Genomic DNA, 26,254 nt, shown 5'->3' with positions numbered 1-26,254 from the left:
GTGAAGAATAGGGAAGATGAACACGATTTGTTGCACAGTACCCTTCGCTCGACTTGCAGGATCAGATTAATTAAAGTTGCATGATCGACACTTGATGGGGGTGGGAGTGGGGGTGTGTGTGTTATATTCATATATCAATAGGATGCTGGTTAACACATATGACTTCACTGATTTGGTGGCACTGTAATAGTTTATAAATAAGGACCTAATATTTAGGCCTGCCTATGTTCACTACATATCCTGCAACTAATAGATAGATAGCAATAGCACCAACTGCTTGAGACAATTTCGGTAGAATGTATGATTAAAATAGTCAGCGAGTTAGATTAAGATAATATGAAACAGCTGGATATGAGCAAGCTGCTAATCCTTTGTGAACTTTGCTTTTTTTTTTTTTTTTTTTTTTTTCAGCACACTCGAACATGATGTTATACACAAGGGACAGCTTGATGATGTCATTGAGCTGACTGAGAAAATGAAATGTGTAATGTGTCACTTTGGGCTGCAGTGTAAATTTGCTATGTTTCAAAATTAACCTCATTAGGACTGTAATTCTGCACCAAAAACAAGGTTAGTTTTCTATAAGCTGCGCTAAACTCTTATTACAGAGGTGAATCCAACATGGAATCCTTATACTCGTTGCACAGGGAGTGATTATACTGTACCTGCATAGAGTGGCAGGTTGGTTACAGTATAGCTGAACGACAGTTTCTGACGTTTATTAAAATCTAGATAACTAGCTCACTACTGTAAGGTGCATACTTTCATTCACCACATTGCTGACCCTGGACATTTTCCAAGCATAATCGTGAGATCTGAAATAATGGATCACTCGCACATCACATAATGCACCCCTTGCACTCTGTCAGGCGGCGGTGATGATTCTGGGCGTTATTAGGAGTGTCTAGTTTTCATTCTCCTCATCTCTTCCACCTCTAGCCGTGTCAATTCATTGTATCTGGAGTTGTAGTATGTCTCTGCAGCCGAGTGCGCAGCGTCGCTACATCAATCACTTTCACAGCGCCTTGCTGGAGCGACAACCCCTGCCAGCGCTCAGGTAGGACGCGTACTCTTCTTTTTTAAATCAAAACTGTGGGGAAATTTCCATTTAACTTTAATAAAAATGAATGCACGTTAAAGTGTTTCGAGATTTAAAGCGTTTTTCACCGCAGGTTTTTTTCTTTATATTGTGACAGTTCGCAACGACAGCAGCCTACTGTTTTTGTCATTATTGAAGACACACAGGATAGGAGCAGCTAGCTTAATTAACTGTAAACACAACTACCGTACTGTAATTAAAAAAATAATGATAAGTGACGTTTTTATTTTAAAATGCAAGACGTGATAAAATAATAATAATAATAATAATAATAATAATAATAATAATAATAATAATAATAAAGTTAACCTCTATTTATACTACTGTTGACTTGTCAAATTAAATTAAACAATAAAAAAAGGTTTTATTTATTTTGAGAAAAAAAAGAACGATATAAACAGTATAATGCTGTTCCTATTATATTTTTTTATTTAAAGGATAAATTTTAATCTGCGCTGTTTAAAAGAACAAAATTCAGTAAAGTACCAAACGCTGGCATGAGATGCGTATTGTAAATATTTATTAAATATCTTAACTTATTAAAAGGGGACTACCAACCAAGTTAACGGATCCTGGAGTAGATTGCTAAGTTGTAGCTGTGGAATTTAATTACTAAAAATTTTAATCATAGCTCATGAGATATACGACACACTCACACACGCGTGATGTTTTGAGACATTTCAAATGTTGTCGCCAGTGCTGCATTAATAGTATTTCAACGCAGGGTTAGTGCATTTAATATTTAATGAAAAGAAACTCCTTTTGTAAATGGAATATGTCATTTTGTAATAGTTGAAAATGTTGTTGTTGTTGTTTAAATCGAATTAATAATTGGGTTGTGAGTATTTAATTGAGGTACAATGTGTACATTTTTTGTGATTAGAGGAGACCGGGGCTGGTTGTCACACTTTTTACTCTTTATTATTCTCCTCAATCTGGTGCCATGCTGCGAGGTTCTGTTCCTCGCTTTATTGAAGAATAACTCTTCACCTACAAATTGATGTTTTTTATTTTAGTATAACTTTATTCCAAATATGATATTTAGACGTTTGAAAATGCTCCGGTCACCTGTGACAACCTGCCCCATATTGGGGTTGGGTGCCACACGATATGGGGTTGGTTGTCACAACGTATGTTCTTGCTTTTACAGTAGACAATAATGCAACATTTTTTTTTTTTAATAACATGAAGTTTCTACTGTGTACAATGACAGAAAAAGTTTTTATATGAACATAAAAAATACAGACCTATATCTATTTGAAATGTTGACCCATGCTACAAAATAATACCACAGCCGCCACAGAACCAGAAGACAAACAGGAAATCATTTAAATAAGCATTACATGGTTATTTAATTACATGGTTTTTTGGTGTAAAAAAGTATAAAGAAAAAATAAGCCTTCTTCCTATATGATTTACATGTGACAACCACCCCCAAAACTATGTGACAGCCTGCCCCAACTAGACTTTATATGATAATTTAATTCTCTCAGGACTACTGGGAGAACCTACTGGTTTTGTTTTTACACCAAAAGATAGAACCAATATCTGGTTCTGTTTAACATGGCCACCAGTTCAAACAAACTCCAATACTACTAAGAGTTATAACATAAATAACAAGATATGCAATTTTTATTTTGGGTGTGAAAATAAATGAAATATGTGCTAACCTTTATGTTGAATGGAATTGACCTCAAATTACAAGATGGTTGACTTCCAGACAATAGAACACACATTTCAGTGTTAGCATCACCTGCCTGCGCCATCTAGTTTCATAGCTATGAGCACTGTGACAACCAACCCCAGCCTCCCCTATGTATTCTATATGTGGACAGCTTGTCTTTCTAGTTCACTACAACCATAAGCAAGTTGACTGGATTGATGGAGGGAGCTTGTGTGCCTGCAGAAGACCATTATTATACCTTTAGGAGATGTAAGCAAGCTGGAAGGTGCATTGCAGAGAAATGTAAACGATATAGATAAACATTTTGATATTGTGATAAAATGATTTGTATCCAGTTGGTTGGATTTTCTGATGCGCTTATTGGCGTTTTTCAAAATGACAATGCAATTATTGTATTACAGTATAAACAACATCCATGCTGCCTGATCTTCTGTCAGTAAATCCGGATTTAAAAAAAGATTATCTAAACAGCTGACCCTGGGGACAGTTCGGTAATAATTCAGTGATCTCAATGCTGGCTTAGAGATTCGAATTCGAATGTGTATACCAGGGCTATTAAAATCAAACATGTAACAGTGCATGTGATCTCAATGCTGGCTTAGAGATTCAAATTCGAATGTGTGTACCAGGGTTATTAAAATCAAACGTGTAACAGAGACAGTCCAGTTTAGTGATAGGTTGGGGGTATTTAGTTACCTTAGATATCCGTTGATTACCCCTCCTGGGTCTTATGGGACAAGACTCGGCTGATGCTTTCAGGTCTTCCTGTCTGTCCAGAGTGCCCAGCTGTGCATATTAACACTTACAGGAGACCAGCCCTCTACACTGACCAGCACCTCCCTCTGTTGAGTCCGGAGTCTCTTACTGTCTATATTAACATTAACACTTACAGCCCTCTACACTGACCAGCACCTCCCTCTGTTGAGTCCGGAGTCTCTTACTGTCTATATTAACATTAAAGCTTACAGCCCTACACTACACTGACCAGCACCTCCCTCTGCTTACAGCCCTCTACACTGACCAGCACCTCCCTCTGCTGGGACCGGAGTCTCTTACTGTCTATATTAACATTAACACTTACAGCCCTCTACACTGACCAGCACCTCCCTCTGTTGGGACCGGAGTCTCTTACTGTCTATATTAACATTAACACTTACAGCCCTCTACACTGACCAGCACCTCCCTCTGTTGAGTCCGGAGTCTCTTACTGTCTATATTAACATTAACGCTTACAGCCCTCTACACTGACCAGCACCTCCCTCTGCTGGGACCGGAGTCTCTTACTGTCTATATTAACATTAACACTTACAGCCCTCTACACTGACCAGCACCTCCCTCTGTTGGGTCCGGAGTCTCTTACTGTCTATATTAACATTAACACTTACAGCCCTCTACACTGACCAGCACCTCCCTCTGCTGGGACCGGAGTCTCTTACTGTCTATATTAACATTAAAGCTTACAGCCCTCTACACTGACCAGCACCTCCCTCTGCTGGGACCGGAGTCTCTTACTGTCTATATTAACAGCTTACAGCCCTCTACACTGACCAGCACCTCCCTCTGCTGGGACCGGAGCTTACAGCCCTCTACACTGACCAGCACCTCCCTCTGCTGGGACCGGAGTCTCTTACTGTCTATATTAACATTAAAGCTTACAGCCCTCTACACTGACCAGCACCTCCCTCTGCTGGGACCGGAGTCTCTTACTGTCTATATTAACATTAAAGCTTACAGCCCTCTACACTGACCAGCACCTCCCTCTGTTGGGACCGGAGTCTCTTACTGTCTATATTAACATTAAAGCTTACAGCCCTCTACACTGACCAGCACCTCCCTCTGTTGGGACCGGAGTCTCTTACTGTCTATATTAACATTAAAGCTTACAGCCCTCTACACTGACCAGCACCTCCCTCTGTTGAGTCCGGAGTCTCTTACTGTCTATATTAACATTAACACTTACAGCCCTCTACACTGACCAGCACCTCCCTCTGTTGAGTCCGGAGTCTCTTACTCTCTATATTAACATTAAAGCTTACAGCCCTCTACACTGACCAGCACCTCCCTCTGTTGAGTCCGGAGTCTCTTACTGTCTATATTAACATTAAAGCTTACAGCCCTCTACACTGACCAGCACCTCCCTCTGTTGGGACCGGAGTCTCTTACTGTCTATATTAACATTAACACTTACAGCCCTCTACACTGACCAGCACCTCCCTCTGTTGGGACCGGAGTCTCTTACTGTCTATATTAACATTAACACTTACAGCCCTCTACACTGACCAGCACCTCCCTCTGTTGGGTCCGGAGTCTCTTACTGTCTATATTAACATTAACACTTACAGCCCTCTACACTGACCAGCACCTCCCTCTGCTGGGACCGGAGTCTCTCTGTCTATATTAACATTAACACTTACAGCCCTCTACACTGACCAGCACCTCCCTCTGTTGGGACCGGAGTCTCTTACTGTCTATATTAACATTAAAACTTACAGCCCTCTACACTGACCAGCACCTCCCTCTGTTGAGTCCGGAGTCTCTTACTGTCTATATTAACATTAAAGCTTACAGCCCTCTACACTGACCAGCACCTCCCTCTGTTGGGTCCGGAGTCTCTTACTGTCTATATTAACATTAAAGCTTACAGCCCTCTACACTGACCAGCACCTCCCTCAGTCCGGAATCTCTTACTGTCTATATTAACATTAAAGCTTACAGCCCTCTACACTGACCAGCACCTCCCTCTGTTGGGTCCGGAGTCTCTTACTCTCTATATTAACATTAACACTTACAGCCCTCTATACTGACCAGCACCTCCCTCTGTTGAGTCCGGAATCTCTTACTCTCTATATTAACATTAACACTTACAGCCCTCTACACTGACCAGCACCTCCCTCTGTTGAGTCCGGAATCTCTTACTCTCTATATTAACATTAACACTTACAGCCCTCTACACTGAGCAGCACCTCCCTCTGTTGGGACCCGGAGTCTCTTACTCTCTATATTAACATTAACACTTACAGCCCTCTATACTGATCAGCACCTCCCTCTGTTGGGACCTGCTCCTCTCTATTCAAACCACCTCTATTCAGTGCAAACTATTCAAACTGCCTTTGATTTCATAAGCAATCAACATCAATGTATTTTTGAAGGCTAAAAGAGTAAGGCTAGGCGCGTATGACTAACGATTTCACAGATGCTCATAATTGTTTAAAATTAGAGAACCTTGAAAGAAAACGTAGTCTGTTTTTATGTATGTGTTGTAGAATATGTCAAGGGGGAAAGGATTTTCATTATTTTTTTAACACGGATCATTAATTTTTAATGAAATAAAATGTTAGGCTTTCCCTGTCGGTCACAATTATTCAGAGGTTAACTTTTATTGTAATCTTTACATTGATGCCAGGCAATCCATATACCATAAGACTGAGGATATGTAGGAACTTCAATCTCCTGCTGGCTGTCAGGGAATGAAGTCTGGGTGATGGAGACACACCCGTGAATGTGCTCAGTATTCTCAGAAGCAGGCAGTGGAGCCCACAGCTCCTTATGAACAGCTGTTATTTTTTCTGAATAGATAGCAAGCTTTCAGCTAACACAACACACTTGTACACACTTTGAAAATTATTACATGATTGACGAATATACTGTGCATTTTATATATATATATATATATATATATATACACACACACACTGTACTACAATTGTATAGTATACAGTATTTAGAAGTTGGAATAAAGGACATAGTGCACAGGTTTTATTTATTTATTATTATAACAGCCACATTTACATAATTGTTTTCAAACAGAAAAAACATTGTAGCCGTCTTGCTCAAGTTCCATTTAGACCGTTAATTAACATTTTTTTTTTTAATTATTAATTAATTAGGTACTTTTATTTCTGACCACATACAGTATTTAGCATAAGAAGGTGTATGAAGGACCAGAAAATGATCAGCCCTCTTAAATTTGGGGTGCACAGTCCTTGTAGAGGAAGCATATGCCAGATTGATTCAGTTATTAGTGATACTGGGGGACTCCTACTGTTGAATGTAGAAACCCCATGTAACTGAATTCCTGGTTACATGACTCCTGCTAATCAGCTAAATTCAAAATTGAAAACTGGACAGTTTGACGCTAGTTTTACCATCTTATTTTGCAGCCTATCAATCATACATGTGAAGAATGAGTCCCTACAAGTAAAATAATGTGAGTTACAAGCATTTTTTGTTCATTTCCATGCAAAATAAGTACATCAATTAAATATGGAAAGCACCACTGGTAGAGGGTGACGGCTTTGAATGATCATGTTTTCATTGTATGCAAAGTGTATTGAAACTCCGAACACTGCTGTATGTATATTTTTATATATATATATATATTTTTTTTTTTCCCTGTCCAGGGGTTCTTTCGAAAAGTTTTTTTATCTCCTATGCTTGGCTGCATCTCTTCAAGCAGGTAAGTATCTACTTGTAAAATGAATTTCAGATTGTACGCATGCTTTACCACGCCGTGTTGTTTTTTGCTTTTTTCAAAATGTTTAACCAAGCGGATTTTAGACACACAGTACAGTAGACTCTGAACTAACCAATCGAAACCATGCTTCCGTAATGCTGATCACAGCTGGAGAACCAAACTTCAGTATCATAATTCTGTGATAGGTATGTGCAGCATTTACACACTTCAAAATGACATGCCAACTAGTTCCATTCAAGGTATTTTTTTCCTGAAAAAATTCAAAATTAAAGTTCTTTGAACATTAGAGCTGTTTACACAACAGTACTGTAGACGATGCATTCATCTCGGTTTCTACATACAGGATAAACAGTGAAACATAAAACAAATACAAGGAGTTTCTTTATCCAACTGCTTTACAAAATCACAAATGTGACCGTGGTCAGGCCCCAGCTCTCTATTGTTTACTGTACAGAAATGAACCCCTAAATCCTTCCATTTTAAAATGTGTTCATGAAACAGTACTGCTGAATAAAGCAAACACAATGGCGGACTTGAGAGTGAGTTTGGTAGTTGAACAATCCACCCAGAAGGTTCCATTGCTGAGTGCTGTCCGAGCTAGTAGTGCTGAGGCTCAACACTGGATGATGGGTCTGATTCAGTCAGAGGGAGGAACTAGTCTCCAGACAGGTTTGGTTGTCTTGGGGATAATGGAAAAAGCCTATAAATGTTCTTATTTTGTGTAGTTGCCTAGTTTTCAACACAGTATTTTTGAAACCATCTACCCTAATGTACAACGCCAACATCAAACCCAATGTTTTTGTTGTGAAGTGCCTTATATAATGATTCTGCTTGAAGTCTAGGCACTTGATATTGAAGAACATTCTCCATTTTACTGGAGATTCAAAGCACACATAATTAATCAGTAGATTCCCTTATTGCAATAAAAACTTGTTTTCTTCTCAGGTAAAATATGGAATTAATACAGTACGTCCTTCCAGGACTCCTGAGAAAGTGTTCTTAAATATTAACAGGAAAAACACATAAATATGACAAGGACAGTTAAAAAGCAGTGCCCAGGGGCTTCCGAGTGACACATCTGGTAAAGGCGATCTGCGTGGAGTGCAGGACTCAAACTGGCGACGTCCAGGCTGTTCTACTGCCGACCGCGGACAGGAGCTCCTGGGGGCAGCGCACAATTGGCCTAGTGCTGCCCAGTTGGAGAGGGCTTAGGTCAGCCATGGTGTCCTCAGCTCACCGTGCACCAGCGCACCCCTGTGGTCTGGCCGGGTACCTGCAGGCTTGCCTGTAAGCTGCCGAGAGCTGCGATGTCCTCCGACGCTGTAGATCTGAGGTGGCTGCATGGTGGGTGTGTAAAAGAAGCGGTCGGCTGATGACACAGGATAGAGGAGAACAGCGTGTGTTCGTCTTCGCCGCGCCCGAGTCAGCTCGGGGGTGGTAGCGGTGAGCTGAGTGTAAAAATAATTGGCTATTCCAAATTGGGGAGAAAATGATAAAATCAACTGGCAACTACTAAATTAAAGAAAAAAAAGCAGCGCCCATTTTTACAGCATCTTGTGTCAGAATATAATATATTCTGACCAGTCTCTGAAATGCCATCTAAATCAATAGAACATTTCTTTGTTTCTAATTTGCAATAAATGTCTCAGTGTCTCTGAAAAGTGGTTTTGCATTACAGTATATAGTGTAAAGAGGTATTGGATAAGTATAGTAAACCCTACTGTACAGTAACGCCTGTCATTTTACATGTAGACTTTTCCATCTTCAGGTGTCGTTGCTCAGATTTTTACTGATGGAGAGGCCAATGCATTTCAGATTCCTTCCTGGCACTTTTCATTGTCCTGCAACCTGTATAATGAGTCCGATGCAGGAATAAATCCCTCTCAGAGAAGTCTAGGCAACATTAACAAGCAAACAAACAAGCAAACTGCCATGAGCCCCCATAATACTGACCTGGTTGGATCAGGCATCAGGAATGAAACGCGTTGCCATCTTTGGAGTGACATTAACAGTCAGAGATCTCTTTGTGATGACAAGGCTATGGAAGGTAAGATTCCTGACAATGTTCATTACAGTAGTATTTATTTATTTGTATTGTGCGATGCCATTTTCTGACTTCTAACTGGCTTTGCTTATTAAGTTTACCAGTATACAGTATATTCATTAGTTTTCTGAATAGTGGAGGGGTTGCAGTGGAAGTGCACAAACTGTCTGCAAGTTTTAATGGTAGAGGCCCAAAATGAAGGTAAGGATTTTGTCATTTAAATAAGTAAAAAGAAAATCTGATTAATATGGATCCTGATTATCCATGTAATGCCAGTTATAATATGTGCTCATAGGTCTAAAGGGTTACATTTTTCTGCAGAGAGCTAAAGAAGAGCTTAATGCCTTTTAAACCAGAGAAAATGTGAAGCTTACAGTATCTCTAGTTGTGTCTTTACCTTTCTTCACTGGAGTGTAGGCGTGTGAGTCTTTACCTTTCTTCACTGGAGTGTAGGTGTGTGAGTCTTGACCTTTCTTCACTGGAGTGTAGGTGTGTGAGTCTTGACCTTTCTTCACTGGAGTGTAGGTGTGTGAGTCTTACCTTTCTTCACTGGAGTGTAGGTGTGTGAGTCTTTACCTTTCTTCACTGGAGTGCAGGTGTCGAGCTTGACAGTAGCTGGCCTGGTCTTTTGGAGGAATTTATTTAATTTAATTATGCAGCTGCTGTATGTACACTGTGATCTGTGTCAATAATAGAATTAAAATACAAGAGATGTACGCTGCAGCAGATCATTAAAACCCTTCTGTTCAGCTGATCTAAAGAGGATGTAAATAAAGTCATTGTTTAACTCATTAAAACTGGACCATTCCTGACATGTGACACGCTGTTGAAGACTTTTATGAAGATGCACTAACGAGATGCTCACACACTGTTTGATTTTCAGAACCTTGTGACTCAAGGGCCATGTGATTAATCTAAACCAAACCATCGTCACTGCTTAGATTTAATGAATAGACTCCTCTGTCTCTCAATTCACTGATGAAATAAAGCAGAAAAAGTGTCAGAAAGGAAAATCATTTTTTTGTCTTCAGGCAATGATTCTTTGTGCTGACTTTTCAAATATATTCGTTAGGTTTGCACCTGTTCTGTCCTGTGTGTGTTTGTGGGTCACTAAGGGGTACCTGTAGATTCAATCTACAAATCCTGCACAGCTTTTTGACCCTGTAAATGCCAGTCAAAGATGTACACACCTGAACACAAAACTGCAAATGTCAAAAACTCTCCGAATCCCTTCATTTTAAATGAGTGCACACTGTGCACCTAGGACATTTCAATGAATGATGATACAGAATAGGATACTTATGCAAGTGCTGTGTTTTTATTTCTCATTTAATGTCTGAATGATTTCAGCTACTGTAGGGTATATAAGGGCAATTGTAAGTTATTATTTCGTGTTGTTATTTCTTTTGTTTGCAACACCTGTTACTTGTATGTGGATATACATGTGTATCATGCTTTGAGACTGGCAATTGCTTTTCTTTTAACTGGAAGAAAACAATAAGGAAGGGAACCAATGTCTTGAGAATCAAAAACAAGAAATGGACAAAAACAACCCATTCAGTGCTTTACCACTCATCCAGCGTAACCACATCAGTGTATGCAGCCTAAGATAGTCATGATTTCTGCAGTAGTGACAGTGAATTTCATTAAAACAAAACACTTATCTCATTTTGAAACGCAATAAAATTTATTTTCTGTGTTTAAACTGGGATGATATAATAATCCTCTCCCTTGGTTTGCTATTAATTCATTTCATCGCACTTTGACTTTGAGTTATTGTGCTCATTTTTTTCAGTCTTCTGTTTGAACATCCTGTGCTGGGTTGATGGAAACCTGAGCCATTTAACTTGTAATCTGATGCCAAGCAGCAGACCGCCAGGCACAAACATGTTATCTGCAGTGAGGCTGCATTATGAAATGTAAGTCATTTGCTTCCAATTAAAGATATGCAATAAATTTCCATGTATTACAATTATATTACCCTCACTAATTAATGAAATGAAATAAGTGGTATTAAATTAAGCTGCTGTTTATACCATTAAAACAGACCATTTGAGTATTTATGCACCTTCAAACATTACAGCTGTTGTGAAATATTACACCTTCTGAAGCTGATTGACTTGTACAGCGCCTTTGAAGAATGCTTATTCTTCATTCAACTAGAAGGTCTAATGATTATATGTTATGTGGCTGCCCTATTAATTAATATCAGTAAGTGTAAGCTGTTATAATATATATAATATATGGGATGATACTTTTAAATGTGAGCAGCTGAAAGAGTCCATTAAACGTGCTGGGTTACATTTTTCATTCATTATGGTTTTACAGGAAATTGACTTGCAATAATTTTTTGAGTCGCTGCTACAGCAGGGGAGAATAACACGGGATCTGAAGGGGGCACATGTTTTTGTTTAATAGCTACTGCATCGGGGGATTTTCTGTACAGCAAACATTAGAAATACTGTATAACGGTACTGGAAAATAAAACAACAAATTGGAGCCAAATAGTTTCTTTCTATTTTTTAACCCTTCTGCTTTGCAGTATACAGCACATTATTCTGTTTAATGCATTTTCAAGAATGCATTCACCATAAAATAGCAAACTAATGGTTTGTCATTAATTTTTTTTTCCAGAAAAGTGTTAAGAGTTCTGTAAACTTCAAAACTCTATTTTAAATGTTTTAAAAACCATGTGACCAATGTGTATTCCCAACTCAGGCATACTGCGCTCAATCATTTGAATAAACCTCATTAATGTATCTGTCTTAAACTGATTATTTATTATTAAATAAATGTATACAGGCAAAATTCAGGAATAAATAAAACATCCTTAATGAGGTAGACTTTGTTTTTTTATTTGTGGATGTTTTTGTCTTTTTTAGATCAGACTCCTCTTCGGAGGGTTTGTCTGGGGGACACAGAGAAGCTGTTATTCTTGCTGATCAATGCAGCTGTTCTGGGGAGGAAGCCCTGCAGTGTGTCATACCTGGGATCAGCATGAATTACACCTACACCCTGCTCCTATCAGTCACACATCACCAGAGCCGTGTCGAGGCTCCAGCCATTCAAGCCACTCCAAGAGACCTTGGTGAGTCTCACACTCTGAACCCCAAACCTGGAACTCACAAGCGGGTTCTTTGTTCTGGGGGTTATTTTTTGGAGTGCACAACATACTATAGTTAAACAGTCACCTGGAGTGGAGAGGTGTCCAGTCACAGTTCTAGAGGGGGGTTGCATCACAGGTAACCAGTAAAACAAAATAAGTAACTACTTTAGAGTCTGGATGGAGGCTTATTTCGTTCAATTAAAACAATTTACAGCGGACTAAGATAAGGGCCAACTGGGCAACCCCTGAACTACACTGACATGCTTGTTTTGAGCCGAGTTGGATTAGTTATTGAAAGATCCTGGAACCAGTAAATAATAGGAAGGAGAATGAGCGGGTTGGAACACATACCAACCCATTTTTAATTGTGTAATTCCTTGATTAAACATATATATTTCACATTGTTTTCCCTGTCTTCCAAATACTGTTGTTTTCATTCTTATCTTCCAGTCAGATATCAATCTAAAGATATTTTGTGAACATACACTTTATAGGAGCATTGTGACAGGCCACATTTCTCTACAATGATTGTCCTCATCCATGTAACACTATCACAAATGTGTGTGATTTTTAAAACAGCTTTAATATTTACCATGTTGCTGGATAATTAATACTGCCCTGTTTTAGCTGTTATACTGGTAATTAAATATGAATGTTTTTTGGAATGAAGTGCATTGCTAGTGCAGTGTATTGGCTATGTAACCAGGTGTACAAAGCCATGTCATGCGAAGTATCATATATCACACTATCCTGTTCACCAGAAAGAAAATGGTAGGCTGGTGGGGAGGAGATAAAAAAAAAAAAAGATTAGATTTTGATTCTTTATCACACCTGCAGGAAATACTATGCTGACAATATCTGGGGAAGGTAATTGGAAACAGACTGAAATCACTTTCTGTGAGGTCAGGATTTATATAAAGAAACAACAGGTAGATAAACCAGGCAATAGTAGACACACCAGCGGAGCACTGTGGCTTGTATTCCTACTTGCGTAGTTTAGGTTGTGTAAGTCTTTGGGTTTTATCCAAAGAATATTCAAGACATTGCTATGACAAGTGGAGTCTCTCTGCCATATACTTTATCTGTGGGATTGAAAATCCTGTTTTCCTGCGATAACAGTACTAGAGTTTTGATTAACACACGTCACAGCACTCCCTGTATGAACAGAATGGGATTGCTACGACAGTATGTACTTGAACTGTAGGTATGTCTAAACCTCAAATTATTGCTTGCATATGTTGTCGGCTATGGACAAACTGGGTTAAGAAAAAGACCACTTTCAACACTTATTTTGAAAAGCCAGGGTCCCCTTTACATTTATTACTTCCATCTACGTGCCCACTTTAAATACATTATGATTAACTTCTCACCAGAAAGGATGTTTACTGAAGGCCAGAAACTATAGCAACAGGACACAGTGTTAGGAAACAGGAAGCGTCACTTCAGTAATGTAATCTTGTCACCAGCTGGACTCTAGATAAAGCACAATCATTTCAGTTTGTTTAGAGTCACTTACAGCATGCTAATACCAGCGTCAGCTGTTGAAGCGATACTTGTCAGTTATTTGTCTTTTTGATTCAGCTGACTGTACAGTATGCTCCTGGCTAAATGTTGAATTTGTTGGCTGTAGGCTACACTGGCCAAAACAATAGGCACAGCTTGGAATTCAGCATAAGGATTGCCAGGGTATTGGTTTTCAAATAAAGACACCTGCTGGCATTTTCCCCCACTCTTTAAAATCCCTTCCATTTAGAAATTCCGATTTTGGAAGTGTATATAACCACCTAAGCAGAAACAAACATAGATAATGACACAGAACACACAAAGTAGGATACATGTAGATAATATAATGTATCCCTTAAATATGATCTTTTTATGAAAATAAAACAAAATATGGATACACTTAATGTGTGTAACATTACAGATCGTTTGAAGAGACTTCTTGGTTTCCAGAAAATCACACAGTAGAGCACAGCTAGGCTTTCTAACATTCTCTTTGCAGCAAGAAAATGAGAGCTCTTGACCCTGTAGAGATGCAGTGTAATTGAACATTATCATCTGTAAAGAACTGACAAAAATGTAGGTTAAAATTGTAGACCCTTTTATTTAAAACGTGTGTATAGACTGACTGCTGCCATAGACAGCTAGTACCACGGGTGCTGTTGGGTTGAATCTTCCCCTAAGCTTCAGTTAAGAAAGCCATTACCACACATAAATGTGACCATCTTCAAGGTAAAGTGATTTTAAGCCCATTATTATGTATTATGTATTGACATCCAAGTTTAGTTGTGCTAAGTTGTTATTTTTTTATTGCTTATTATTATCTTTTGTATTTGCTTTATTGATTTTTTAGATACGTATCAATATTTGTTCAAACCAGTTGAAATCTGGTTTTAGTTTAAAGACCAGTGAGTGATTTTCATTCCACAGTGAAGCCTCACCCACCACGTAGCCTGCAGTACGAGATGACTGCAGAGGGGGAGTCGAGGATCAGCTGGAGAAGCCCACAGCCAGCACCTTACGATCTGCAATATGAAGTCCGCTATTCTGCAAGTGCTACTGAAAAAGCCTGGACGGTATGAGTATACATAACTGGATCTCTTTGAACAAAAGCCCAAGGGGCTGGGTGTTTAACCCTGGGGTAGATTTATCGACCCACCTAATTACACTAATATATCCAACAAAAATACAGTGAAATAAGGTCCGTGGAAAATCTACCACTGAAATTTTAGACCCACCAGCGTTTTTGGACAGTCAAACTAGACCCCTGAATGGGTCTATGTTACATTCAGTTTGTACACCCAGGTATCGTTTGTTTGTTTGTTGTTTTCTGACACAGAGTATAGAAGGTGTCTTGGAGGCGTATGTGACTCCTGGTGATTTGAAAGCTGGCTTGGATTATACTGCTCAGGCTCGCTGCAAGAGGGACAGGGGGCCTGGTCTCTGGAGTAGCTGGAGTGAACCCCTCTATATAAGGGTGCATGGTGAGTAAGGGAATAAACACCACAGAGGATACTGTGCGGAATTATTATATACCACATTCTGCTGAGGAAATGGCCCATGCGATGCTGCCACTTACAATGATTATATTGTTTACCTTTCATTCAAAAAATAAAATAAAATAGACAGTTGATAAATAGTGCAATCTGGTGGTGGTCAGTTGTAAATGTGCTATTGTTTTAAAAAGAATAGCATTATTTCTCTCTGCAAAGCTTAGGGCACTGCATTACAGCAGCATTGACTTTTCTTTACAAAAGCAATTGTAGAAATTCTTTAATGAAGATTTTACTTCATTCATAGAAGCTACTTGTTAAGCCTCCAGGAATGTAGTCTCTAAGGAACATCTGTGCTTTTATTGCTCTGTTTTTGAACACCTGATATGTATAATTTTGAACAGAAATGGGAGAAAAAAAAACTGTTTTTAGGCATACAAGTTTAAAGAGCAGAGCAGAGTGGTCTAAACAGTGGAACATGGATACTGAAGTCCATAAAGGGTGCTGGTGTACAGTGCTGTATACTTCAGATATTCACAATTGTTTTTTTTTTCATAGAAGTGACATATATTCCTGCAACAGTGCTGACTGCTGCTGGTTCGAATGTAACTGTATACTGCGTATTTAATAACCGGAGCCCCAGTGTAAAAAAGGTGGTGTGGTGGCTGAATGCATCCGAAAAAGTTCCTGAAAAGCTGTATACTGTGGTGAATGACCATGTGAGCAGGGTCACCCTGCCTAATGTGAGCCCTTCAAAACCCAGAACTTATCACCTGTTACAGTGTTGCCAGCAAACAGGCGAAACATCAGACTGCAACTACCGCTATGCTCAAATCTATGCTGTCGGTAAGCTTGAAGTACAGTAAGGCAATCCTTTCTTACTCGCTGTTATGTGAGGATGGTCTTGAATTGACCGAGACGTTTGCACTTTTTCACTCCTGCACTTTCTGTTGTCAGTTTTGGTCTGTACTTCTATATAGGGTATATGACTATGTTTTTGTATGGATTTGTGTTCAGTGTGCAGGTTTAGTGCATGTGCGGAATTGTGGCAACTTTATTATTTATTATAATGAAACAGACAGTCCGACTTTAATAGAGTATTTGAATTACACGGTTTATTGATTAATATTGATTATTCTTAACATGATTACATTTGATTTCATAGGTTTTTCAAGATACAGAAACAAGACAATTATTGCAACACATTTCCCTAGCTGAAAAATGGTAGTCATCTAGCTTACAGTCAAAATAATAATTAGCCATATTACTGTCTAACTGGGAATGCCCTTTCAGACTGGTTATAGAGGAGATTTTTTCAGCCAACTCACCCAAGCAGTTCATTTGGTTATTGTCTCTGTTAAGCATATATAGTCCCTATAGATTCTATATTTACATCTGTCTTAAATTATGCTGAAACAGCACATCACATACATAGAGTGGACTTTTACAATGGGAAACTTGAATTACCTTCTCCACTTAACAGTGTAACAGTGTTGGAGCCTTAGAACAGGAGACGTAGATCTCCTTCTCCACAGTGTACTCCTTCCAAACTTATTCTTTTAAAGACAGAGACTACATTAAATGTTCATTGTATCTTTACATCTACAAGTTATGAGCTAATTGGGGCCTTTGCACCTGCTCTGTACTGTCTGTTGGGTGCCATCATCTAAGGCGCAGTAAATTGCTACTTGAGAGTCTATTATTAAGTGTATTTAATAAATACTGTAACAACTGTGTTATTACAGTGCACATGTTGCACCTGTAAAATGTATCCAACATTGTTTTATATTAAACCGAAATGTTCTTTGTTTTTAGATGTCAACTTTCTGATCTCTTGTGAAACCAATGGATTCCAAACCAACATGACTTGCAAATGGAATCCTAATGGAATACAGCTGCCCCAGGGAAGCAGTGTCCGGTTCATATACCAGTGAGTAAACAGATGAGAGGGCTGAGGGGAGCGGTACAAGCTGGATAAGTGATCAAAAGAGAAAGTTTAGAAATATTAACAATAATGACATTATAACTTAATATTGCAAAATTACTTGCAACTGCAGGTGATTCTTTCCATCTCTTTTAAGTATTAGGAATGACATCTCTTGTGATACCCTGCAAGATGACCTGCATGGCGCTGATGCAAAGGAGTGCCAGCTAGGCGTTCATGACGAGTGCACATTTCAACCCCTTTACCTGTATTTTTGCCACATAATGTGGATTGAGATCCACTACAATCTGGTAACAGTGAGATCTCACCCAGCATACATCACTCCAATGGATGTGGGTGAGTATGTTTCATTAAATGAGTGAAATGTGACGGGAATATACAGGATGGGTTATGCCTCTTGGAAATGGACTTTGTAATGTACAGCTACGGCCAAAAGTTTTGCATCACCCCACAGAATAAAAATAAATAAATAAATAAATAAAAAACTGAACGAAACCTGCTGAATAATGTTACGTCAGCAATGAATTACATACTGCTTTGTAGTTTTCCATAACAGAAAACTGACCTTTTTTTTTTTTTTTTAAACGATGTCTCAATCCTAAAAAGAAAAAAAAAAAAAAACATTTGGCCATAGCTGTATAAGCATTTATCTAGAGGAACAGAAGGAAGCAAAGATGTTTCACTTGCCAGAGAGTTTAATAATAAACTTGTATTCTTTTTGCTGTTTTTGTTAGTAAAGCCAGATCCTCCTTTCAATGTAAAAGCAGAGATCACTCGGACTGGAGGATTCTTGAATGTGACCTGGGAGAGAAGAGAGCTGCCTGTCTATGATCTTCAGTTTGAGGTTCGCTACTCTGGAGAGGAGCAGGACAGGAAATGGAAGGTGTGTCTGAAGAATAAAATGCTTTTTCCATGTTAACCCTGTCAGTTAACAGCACAAGATGAGTTTGAGGAGGGTACTCAGTGACAGAAAGCATTGCTTCACCTACTGGTGAAAGACTGCTGAAGAGGGGATTCTTTTAATTAGAAACTACAAATAAAAAGCAATAAAAGCTCATTCGTGCAACTTTTATAATAATCTCATAACATGGTGATACAAAAAAATTATGCATTGTAATGTGCCCCATTCTGATTTAAATTAATTGACAATATCAAAAATTAATTAAAATTGCTATAGAACAACAAAAAAAAAAGCCTTGAAGACCATGGTAAAGTGAAAACATGACATCATTATAAAACAGTTTAGCTTAGTTTTCAGTTGCATTTCTTTTTTTTTGTTGTTGTTTGTTTGTTTCCAGACCCTTGGCAGTGTATATAATGAACAGGCTTTGATGGAAGTGGCGGATCCCTGTGTTGTCTATGTGGTTCAGGTCCGTTGTAAGAGGCACAATGGGACTGGACACTGGAGCACATGGAGTAGCCCAGTGAACACTAGGGTTAATGATATTAGGGGTAAGCAACAGAAGTTAGCATACCATATTGGAAATAATGGGTCCAATCCAGATTGAAAACTGGACTTCACTTGTGCCTTTAGATGCCATTGCTTAAATATCATTGATGACGTGATTTCAGTAAGTGAGTCAACTGATTTAATGTGATCTGCTGCAGCTCCAGCAAGGGGTCCAGATTTTTGGAGAGTAATCCACGAGGACACTGTGACCAAGCAAGCAAATGTTACTCTGTTATTGAAGGTAGGAATCATTCTGAGAATGGTCAGGATAACACGTAAGTGCGCTGAACATGAAAGGCGCTGTCTAAAGTTAAGATATATTGAAGTACGGTGGGTGTGCTAAGTAAGTGAGCCGCTCAGAGCAGGTCAGTGAAAGAATCCACTGAACAGCAGGCTCAGTTCCGCTCCCTCTGAGCAGCTCAGAGAGCTCCAGAGCAGATTTTAGCAGTGATCCGAGTGAGCGAAAAAAACTCATTCTGAGCCACTCACTTACTTAACACACCCAGTATAAAACCTTTTAAAAAAAAAATGGAAGGACATTTATAGCCTGTACTGTGTAATATTGCCCAGTGCTCACTTTTGAATTTGCATTAGCATTTTCATTTAAAAGAAGAAACAGTATAATAATTCATAGAGCAGCAGAGATGATCAGCCTGCACTGCGTCCAGTCATGTTTAATGAAGGACAGTAATGAGTTCAGACATTTGGAATGCTGTGTTTCTGTCTTAGACTTCTGCTATCCTATATTGAATGTGTATTTTTCACCACTATTTTTAAGCCTCTGAATATAAAAGAAGTCCTCTGTACTGTGAAGGGCTTCAGAGTCCAGCATCAAACCTCCAGTGGCTCCATGTGGTCTGATGACCTGAGCAGCCCCACTGCCTATAGTTTTCCCTGGACAGAAGACTTTCACAGTGTGTCAGTCATAGCCTTCAACTCCTTGGGATCTTCAACGGAAAACTACATTTTAAATGTATCAAGGCATGCGAGAAAAAGTAAGAAAGAAAGATTTGACTTTGGTACACTTAAAGTACAGAATGCCAGTGTGTAGCCTGTATTGACTAAGCTTTTACTCTTGCACCAAGCTGTGGTTCCATTTTCCAAGCCTGTTCTGGTAATGGTTAACCATGTGAATTGTGGATTGAGATATTTCAAGTCCTTTGTTTGTTACATGCTTTGCCTGCACTCCAATGAGATCCTGTGAATGCTGCCTATCAGTACTTCTATTTTGATACATCATTACTTCGAATTGTCATAAATGGCTCAGGACCTAATGGAAATACCCAGTTGTGGAAAAACAAAACAGTATTAGCCCTTGTGCAAATGCTTGGCATTATTTAGCCTAATGGGCAATCTAATTAGATTAATTATATTATATATATATATATATATATATATTGTAAAAGATCCTTTCACTTTTCACGTTCGTTGCCCCTTTCAAAGTAGACCCAGGACACAGAAATGGAATTGATTTAAGTGCTGACGCACACTTTTAATAAACACCAATCAACTAAATTAAAATTAAACAAAACAAACAAACACCTAGCTCCTTCTTGGAGCACTAACTATACAGTCTGGAACCTAACTCAACCAGGACAGCTAAGCTGTTTACCTGTAACCCAAACACAACTCACAAGGTTTAACACAGCACTTTACCTTGACTGCTTGGAAGCAGACCACACCTTCTGCCTCCCTACGCACAGCAGCCTGGAACAGACTGGCTGCCTCTCTTAAATACCCTGCACCTGGCTCTAATTTACAACTACCACCAGGTGCAGGGGATTACTAAACAATTAAACAATTACACAATTAAACCCCATAACACCCAAATGTGCATTCTCACAAGGTTTTTAGCAGAGAAGGATTTTAACCCCCTCCCTGGTACCTTACATATATATATATATATATATATATATATATATATATATATATATATATATATATATTATAATTAAGAGCTATTTATGAGTGTATTTCCCATACCAGTCACCATAGTGAACGGTACCTCATGTCCCTTTCTTTTGCAGTACAGTGTGTTCAGTCTTTCCGTGCATCCATTGTAAACAGCAGTTGTGCAGCACTTTCATGGAAACTCCTACCAGGCAGCCCTCTTCCTGAGTCTTTCGTTATTGAATGGGAACATCAAAAGAAAGAGAGAGGGAGGAGGAGGGGGAGGAGGAGGAGGAGGAGGAGGAGGAGGAGGAGGAGGAGGAGGAGGAGGGGAGGACAGCTTTAAATGGGTACGAGCTCCTTCAAACCAGGCCGCCAAATACTACTTATCTGGTATGTTTACTTTCAAAGCACTGTGATGAAACGTCCTTCTAATGCATGTAAATGTTTCAAGAATTTGATCAAATAATTGTACATTATACTGGCCACTAAAGACATCAGGTCCTGCACTTTGCACGTTTGTAATATTGTATTCAATTGCTTGGAGTACAGCTCACTGTGATAACCCTCAGGGTACAAGGAGTTTTAGCAGAATGTTTTTAACTTTCATTTCAGGATAATGAAAACAGGTTTCAGTTTTCCGCATTGCTCGATTCTTCATGGTGTCAGCCTAACAATAATAACACAGCGTTTGTTTGTTTGGTGTTATTAACTTCACTTGACCGGAACTCTGCCTTGTGTTTTTATATTTTATTTTGTGTCGCTGCCTCTGATTATTTTGCAGACTGTGCCTGATCCATATAGTTTGGCAATATATAAAGTAATACATGTGCTGTGAACTAATTAAAAAAATGTCAACCTAAACCCTGTTTTTGCACCATTGATTCTGGGCATGCAGTAGACCCCTGTAATGTTAAACTTTTGTTTAAAGTGTGGCTGGGGGCTCCCTCTGGAGGTAAGTCGTTTATTCTGTGGTCGTTGCTTTTAAAGAAATAGGATGAGTAATGAATTCAGTTTAAACAGATACATTTGCTGTGTGATATTGCTTTTTTTTTCAAAAAATGTAGTAGTCGACAATTATTTTAATTATTTTCTTCCAATTTAGAATATTCAATTATTTTTAGGCTCAGCTCAGTGCTACCACCCCAATGGTCAGGAGGGGAAAGACGAACACACGCTGTCAGACTACAGGGGTCGCTGGTGTGCGGTGAGCCGAGGACACTCTGGCCAACCTAAGCAACCACCCCTGGGCGGTGCTCGGCCAACTGTGCGCTGCCCCCTGGGAGCTCCCTTCCACGGTCGGCAGTGGAATAGCCTTGACTCGAACCGGCGGTGTCCAGGCTATAGGGTGCATCCTGCACTCCACCACATGGAGCGCCTTTACCGGATGCGTCTCTCTCTCTCTCTCTCTCTCTCGCCTCTCTCTCTCTCTCTCTCTCTCTCTCTCTCTCTCTCTCTCTCTCTCTCTCTCTCTCTCTCTCTCTCTCTCTCTCTGTCTGTACGAATCCTAACTGTTTTCAAGGTTTGAGGATTCTAGGTTTCAGGCTAATTTAAAGTGAAACTGGTTTAGCATATAGCGTATCCCAATATTTGACATTTCATTTTCTTCTTACAGATGCCTTTTTTGTACATGATGCGTACAGGTTTATTCTGTACCCAATATTCCCAGAAGGGGAGGGATGGCCAGAGAAGTTTTACATAAACAATAAAGGCAAGTGATACACAGCTTCCCATCATTCTTGGACACAGAGGCCAGGTTTTTTTGTTTGCTGATGCAGGTCTGTGTTGTTCTTTCAGGTGACAATGGGAGAAGCAGAGGAGAAGGAGCAGCCTACATACTACTTCTTATAATTGCTTTTCTGTCAGCTGTTCTGCTTGTGACACTTGCAATCTCCCAACACCAGTATGTGCATTTATCATACATATCTGCTTTTGTTTTGTTATATTTTATACTGTATGTGCAGATAGAAAAACACTAGCTATCCCAGTTAAGAAAAGCAAATCATTATGTGAAACCTCATGCTGCAATTCTCTAACAAGATAGGTGAGTGTATGGATTTGCATTTTCTATGTATGTTTAACCAATTCCTAATGAAGCTTGCATAGTCCATAATGAGTCACTGTCAAATGCAATACAAGAAGGTGTATAAAAACCGGTGACAGACAGACAAAGTCTGTTGAAAATCAGTGTAACGCGACAGCACACAATAAAACTGGCCCTTTTAGGGTTTTTTCTAAAAGAAACGGGCATGTGAAAAAGCCCCTAAGTGTATCTCTATAGAGGAATGGAGGATCACTGTATCTGTCTTTATGAAAGGAAGTTGTTAAGTTATCATTGTTTTTGTTGTCATTGCCTTGCCAGAATGAAAAAGCTGGTTTGGAAAGATGTGCCTAATCCTAATAATTGCTCCTGGGCTCAAGGAGTGGACTTTAAAAAGGTAAGGTATAAATCTTTGACTGAGCTGTAAACATACAAAGTGTAAAACAACAGAACAGTGATATTACATTATATATATATATATATATATATATATATATATATATATATATATATATATATATATATATATATATATATATATATATATATATACCCCTTCTGTATTCTTTATTTTTGCTTGTTATTGTGTTAAAATTAGTAAACTGTATTTTAGAAAAGAATATTATAAAATGTGCAATTGTGGTACAGTTGTTATCAGAACAGTTACAATTCATTCCAATACCATGTTCCAACTTGAAACAAGGCAATTCAATTATATAATTAAGAGACTTGTTTGGAACTGTGAACGCATAGTAAAATAGAGTCACAAGCTATCTTAAAATTCCATGAGACATGGAGTGTTATCCATCCTACAATTAAACCACACAGTGTAATCCACACTGCAGCACTGGTTATCACAGCGTAATCCACACTGCAGCACTGGTTATCACAGTATAATCCACACTGCAGCACTGGTTATCACAGTGTAATCCACACTGCAGCACTGGTTATCACAATATAATCCACACTGCAGCACTGGTTATCACAGTATAATCCACACTGCAGCACTGGTTATCACAGTATAATCCACACTGCAGCACTGGTTATCACAGTGTAATCCACACTGCAGCACTGGTTATCACAGTGTAATCCACACTGCAGCACTGGTTATCACAGCGTAGTCCACACTGCAGCACTGGTTATCACACTGGTTATGTAATCCACACTGCAGCACTGGTTATCACAGCGTAATCCACACTGCAGCACTGGTTATCACAGCGTAATCCTCACTGCAGCACTGGTTATCACAGTGTAATCCTCACTGCAGCACTGGTTATCACAGTGTAATCCTCACTGCAGCACTGGTTATCACAGTGTAATCCTCACTGCAGCACTGGTTATCACAGTGTAATCCACACTGCAGCACTGGTTATCACAGTAATCCACACTAATCCAGTATAATCTACACTGCAGCACTGGTTATCACAGTGTAATCCACACTGCAGCACTCACAGGTAATCCACACTGCAGCACTGGTTATCACAGTGTAATCCACACTGCAGCACTGGTTATCACAGTATAATCCACACTGCAGCACTGGTTATCACAGTGTAATCCACACTGCAGCACTGGTTATCACAGTATAATCCACACTGCAGCACTGGTTATCACAGTGTAATCCACACTGCAGCACTGGTTATCACAGTGTAATCCACACTGCAGCACTGGTTATCACAGTATAATCCACACTGCAGCACTGGTTATCACAGTGTAATCCACACTGCAGCACTGGTTATCACAGTGTAATCCACACTGCAGCACTGGTTATCACAGCGTAATCCACACTGCAGCACTGGTTATCACAGCATAATCCACACTGCAGCACTGGTTATCACAGTGTAATCCACACTGCAGCACTGGTTATCACCGTATAATCCACACTGCAGCACTGGTTATCACCGTATAATCCACACTGCAGCACTGGTTATCACAGTATAATCCACACTGCAGCACTGGTTATCACAGTGTAATCCTCACTGCAGCACTGGTTATCACAGTGTAATCCTCACTGCAGTACTGGTTATCACCGTATAATCCACACTGCAGCACCGGTTATCACAGTATAATCCTCACTGCAACATTGGTTATCACAGCATAATCCACAGAATCCATGGAAGAAAAATGTTTTCAAATAGAAATGCTGACACTTGTTTAGTGGGTCTAATTTCTAAGGGGCAATGCTGCTATTAAATGCACTGCAGTAAATTTGTGGCATGCTACTGCTTTATGTACATCTTTAGCCAGTGTATTTAAAGGGTGGTTTTGAGGGCGAATGGGCCTCGGGTATTTAGGGGTGTAACTGAAGATCAAAAGGAAAGTAACGAAATATTGTGTACTTTGTAATTTTAGGCAGAAACCATCAGAAACCTCTTTAAGCACCACGAGAGGCTGACATCTGGCCCGCTTCTCTTGGAATCAGATAGAATTTCCGAAGCTGTAATAGTTGAGAAAATGAAACAAAGTGTGGAGGAGAAGGAGACCAGAGTTGCCTTGGATGTCCCACTGAGCCAAAGTCATGAACCGCAGCAGGATCCCCCCCCTTCTGAGCAACACAGCCACACTGAAGAAGAGGAGAGGGAGCAGGTTGTCTACCCAGAGAGTTCAGGAGAGCCCCAAATAGAATACGCCACCATTCTGATCCCGGGAGAGCACAGCGATCTATACAAACAGCAGAAAAGCATCAGCAGCTCCTCCGACGAGGGGAACTTCTCCGCTAACAACTCGGACATTTCTGGGTCCTTCCCCAGCAATCTGTGGGAGGTGGAAAATCAGTCCTGCATACACTTAGCCCAGATCAACCCGCAGATGCTGCGCTCCTTTAATTCTTCAGAGGGCTTTTCAGAAGCTTCTGATGACCAGGACTACAGTCTTCTCGATGATCCGTGCCCCGAAAGAGACATTTACTACCTGGGGCAGGTGTCGACTGAGGAGGAGGGGGTGAAGGAAAAGTTCTTGAAAGAGGATGCACAGGTTCCGTGCCAGGACAGTAGAGATGAGACAGGACATGAAGCCAATCCTTTATTGAGCTGCCATTCTCTGCTTCAATTCAAGATGAACAAAACAGATTTACCTCAGAAGAGTAGCAGGTTATATATGCCCCAGTTTCGAGCAGTGTCTAATGCAATTCCAAAAATAACCAAAGCACAAAAATAAATGATACAAAAAAAAAAAGCTTGCTAAGAACTAAACATTTTATTTGTTTCAATTCAATTCAGATCAATTCAAAGGTGATTTATTGGCATGACTAACATTAACATAACAACAGATTTCTATTTTTCTGTTGTGTGTTTCAGTATCTGTAAAGTCCTGTGTTACGATATGTAAGGTTTGTACCAAACTACTTTCTCAGTGTGCTGTTTTTCTAATGACAGCAGGAGATGATTTTGTCAAAACTTTGAAAAGGCATAACTTTGTAATTGTGATTTTACACAGTGCCTTCTGTGGGAACAGTGTAACTGCAAAACTGGTTGCATATCTGGATTGGATTCCATATATTTTTGTGATTAAAATAAAGCATTTATTGTCAAA

General features: G+C 39.4%; 1 protein-coding gene across 1 annotated transcript; it reads left to right on the top strand.

The window, feature by feature from the left end:
• The first annotated feature begins 731 nt into the window (after window positions 1–731).
• On the top strand, window positions 732–26,254 carry lepr (leptin receptor). The gene is made up of 21 exons (XM_041277457.1): window positions 732–1,057; window positions 6,944–6,990; window positions 7,184–7,239; window positions 9,026–9,304; window positions 11,097–11,220; window positions 12,184–12,389; window positions 14,838–14,983; window positions 15,247–15,391; window positions 15,959–16,246; window positions 17,216–17,330; window positions 17,482–17,681; window positions 18,080–18,228; window positions 18,644–18,797; window positions 18,954–19,036; window positions 19,574–19,790; window positions 20,823–20,947; window positions 20,982–21,078; window positions 22,301–22,396; window positions 22,483–22,588; window positions 23,048–23,123; window positions 25,076–26,254. Coding segments are annotated over exons 2-21 (3,468 nt in total). The 5' UTR covers window positions 732–1,057; window positions 6,944–6,988; the 3' UTR covers window positions 25,880–26,254.

Source organism: Polyodon spathula, chromosome 18 (assembly GCF_017654505.1).
Source record: "Polyodon spathula isolate WHYD16114869_AA chromosome 18, ASM1765450v1, whole genome shotgun sequence".
Taxonomy (NCBI): domain Eukaryota; kingdom Metazoa; phylum Chordata; class Actinopteri; order Acipenseriformes; family Polyodontidae; genus Polyodon; species Polyodon spathula.
Note: the sequence above shows the minus strand (reverse complement) of the source record. Positions and strands in the feature narration are given on the sequence as shown.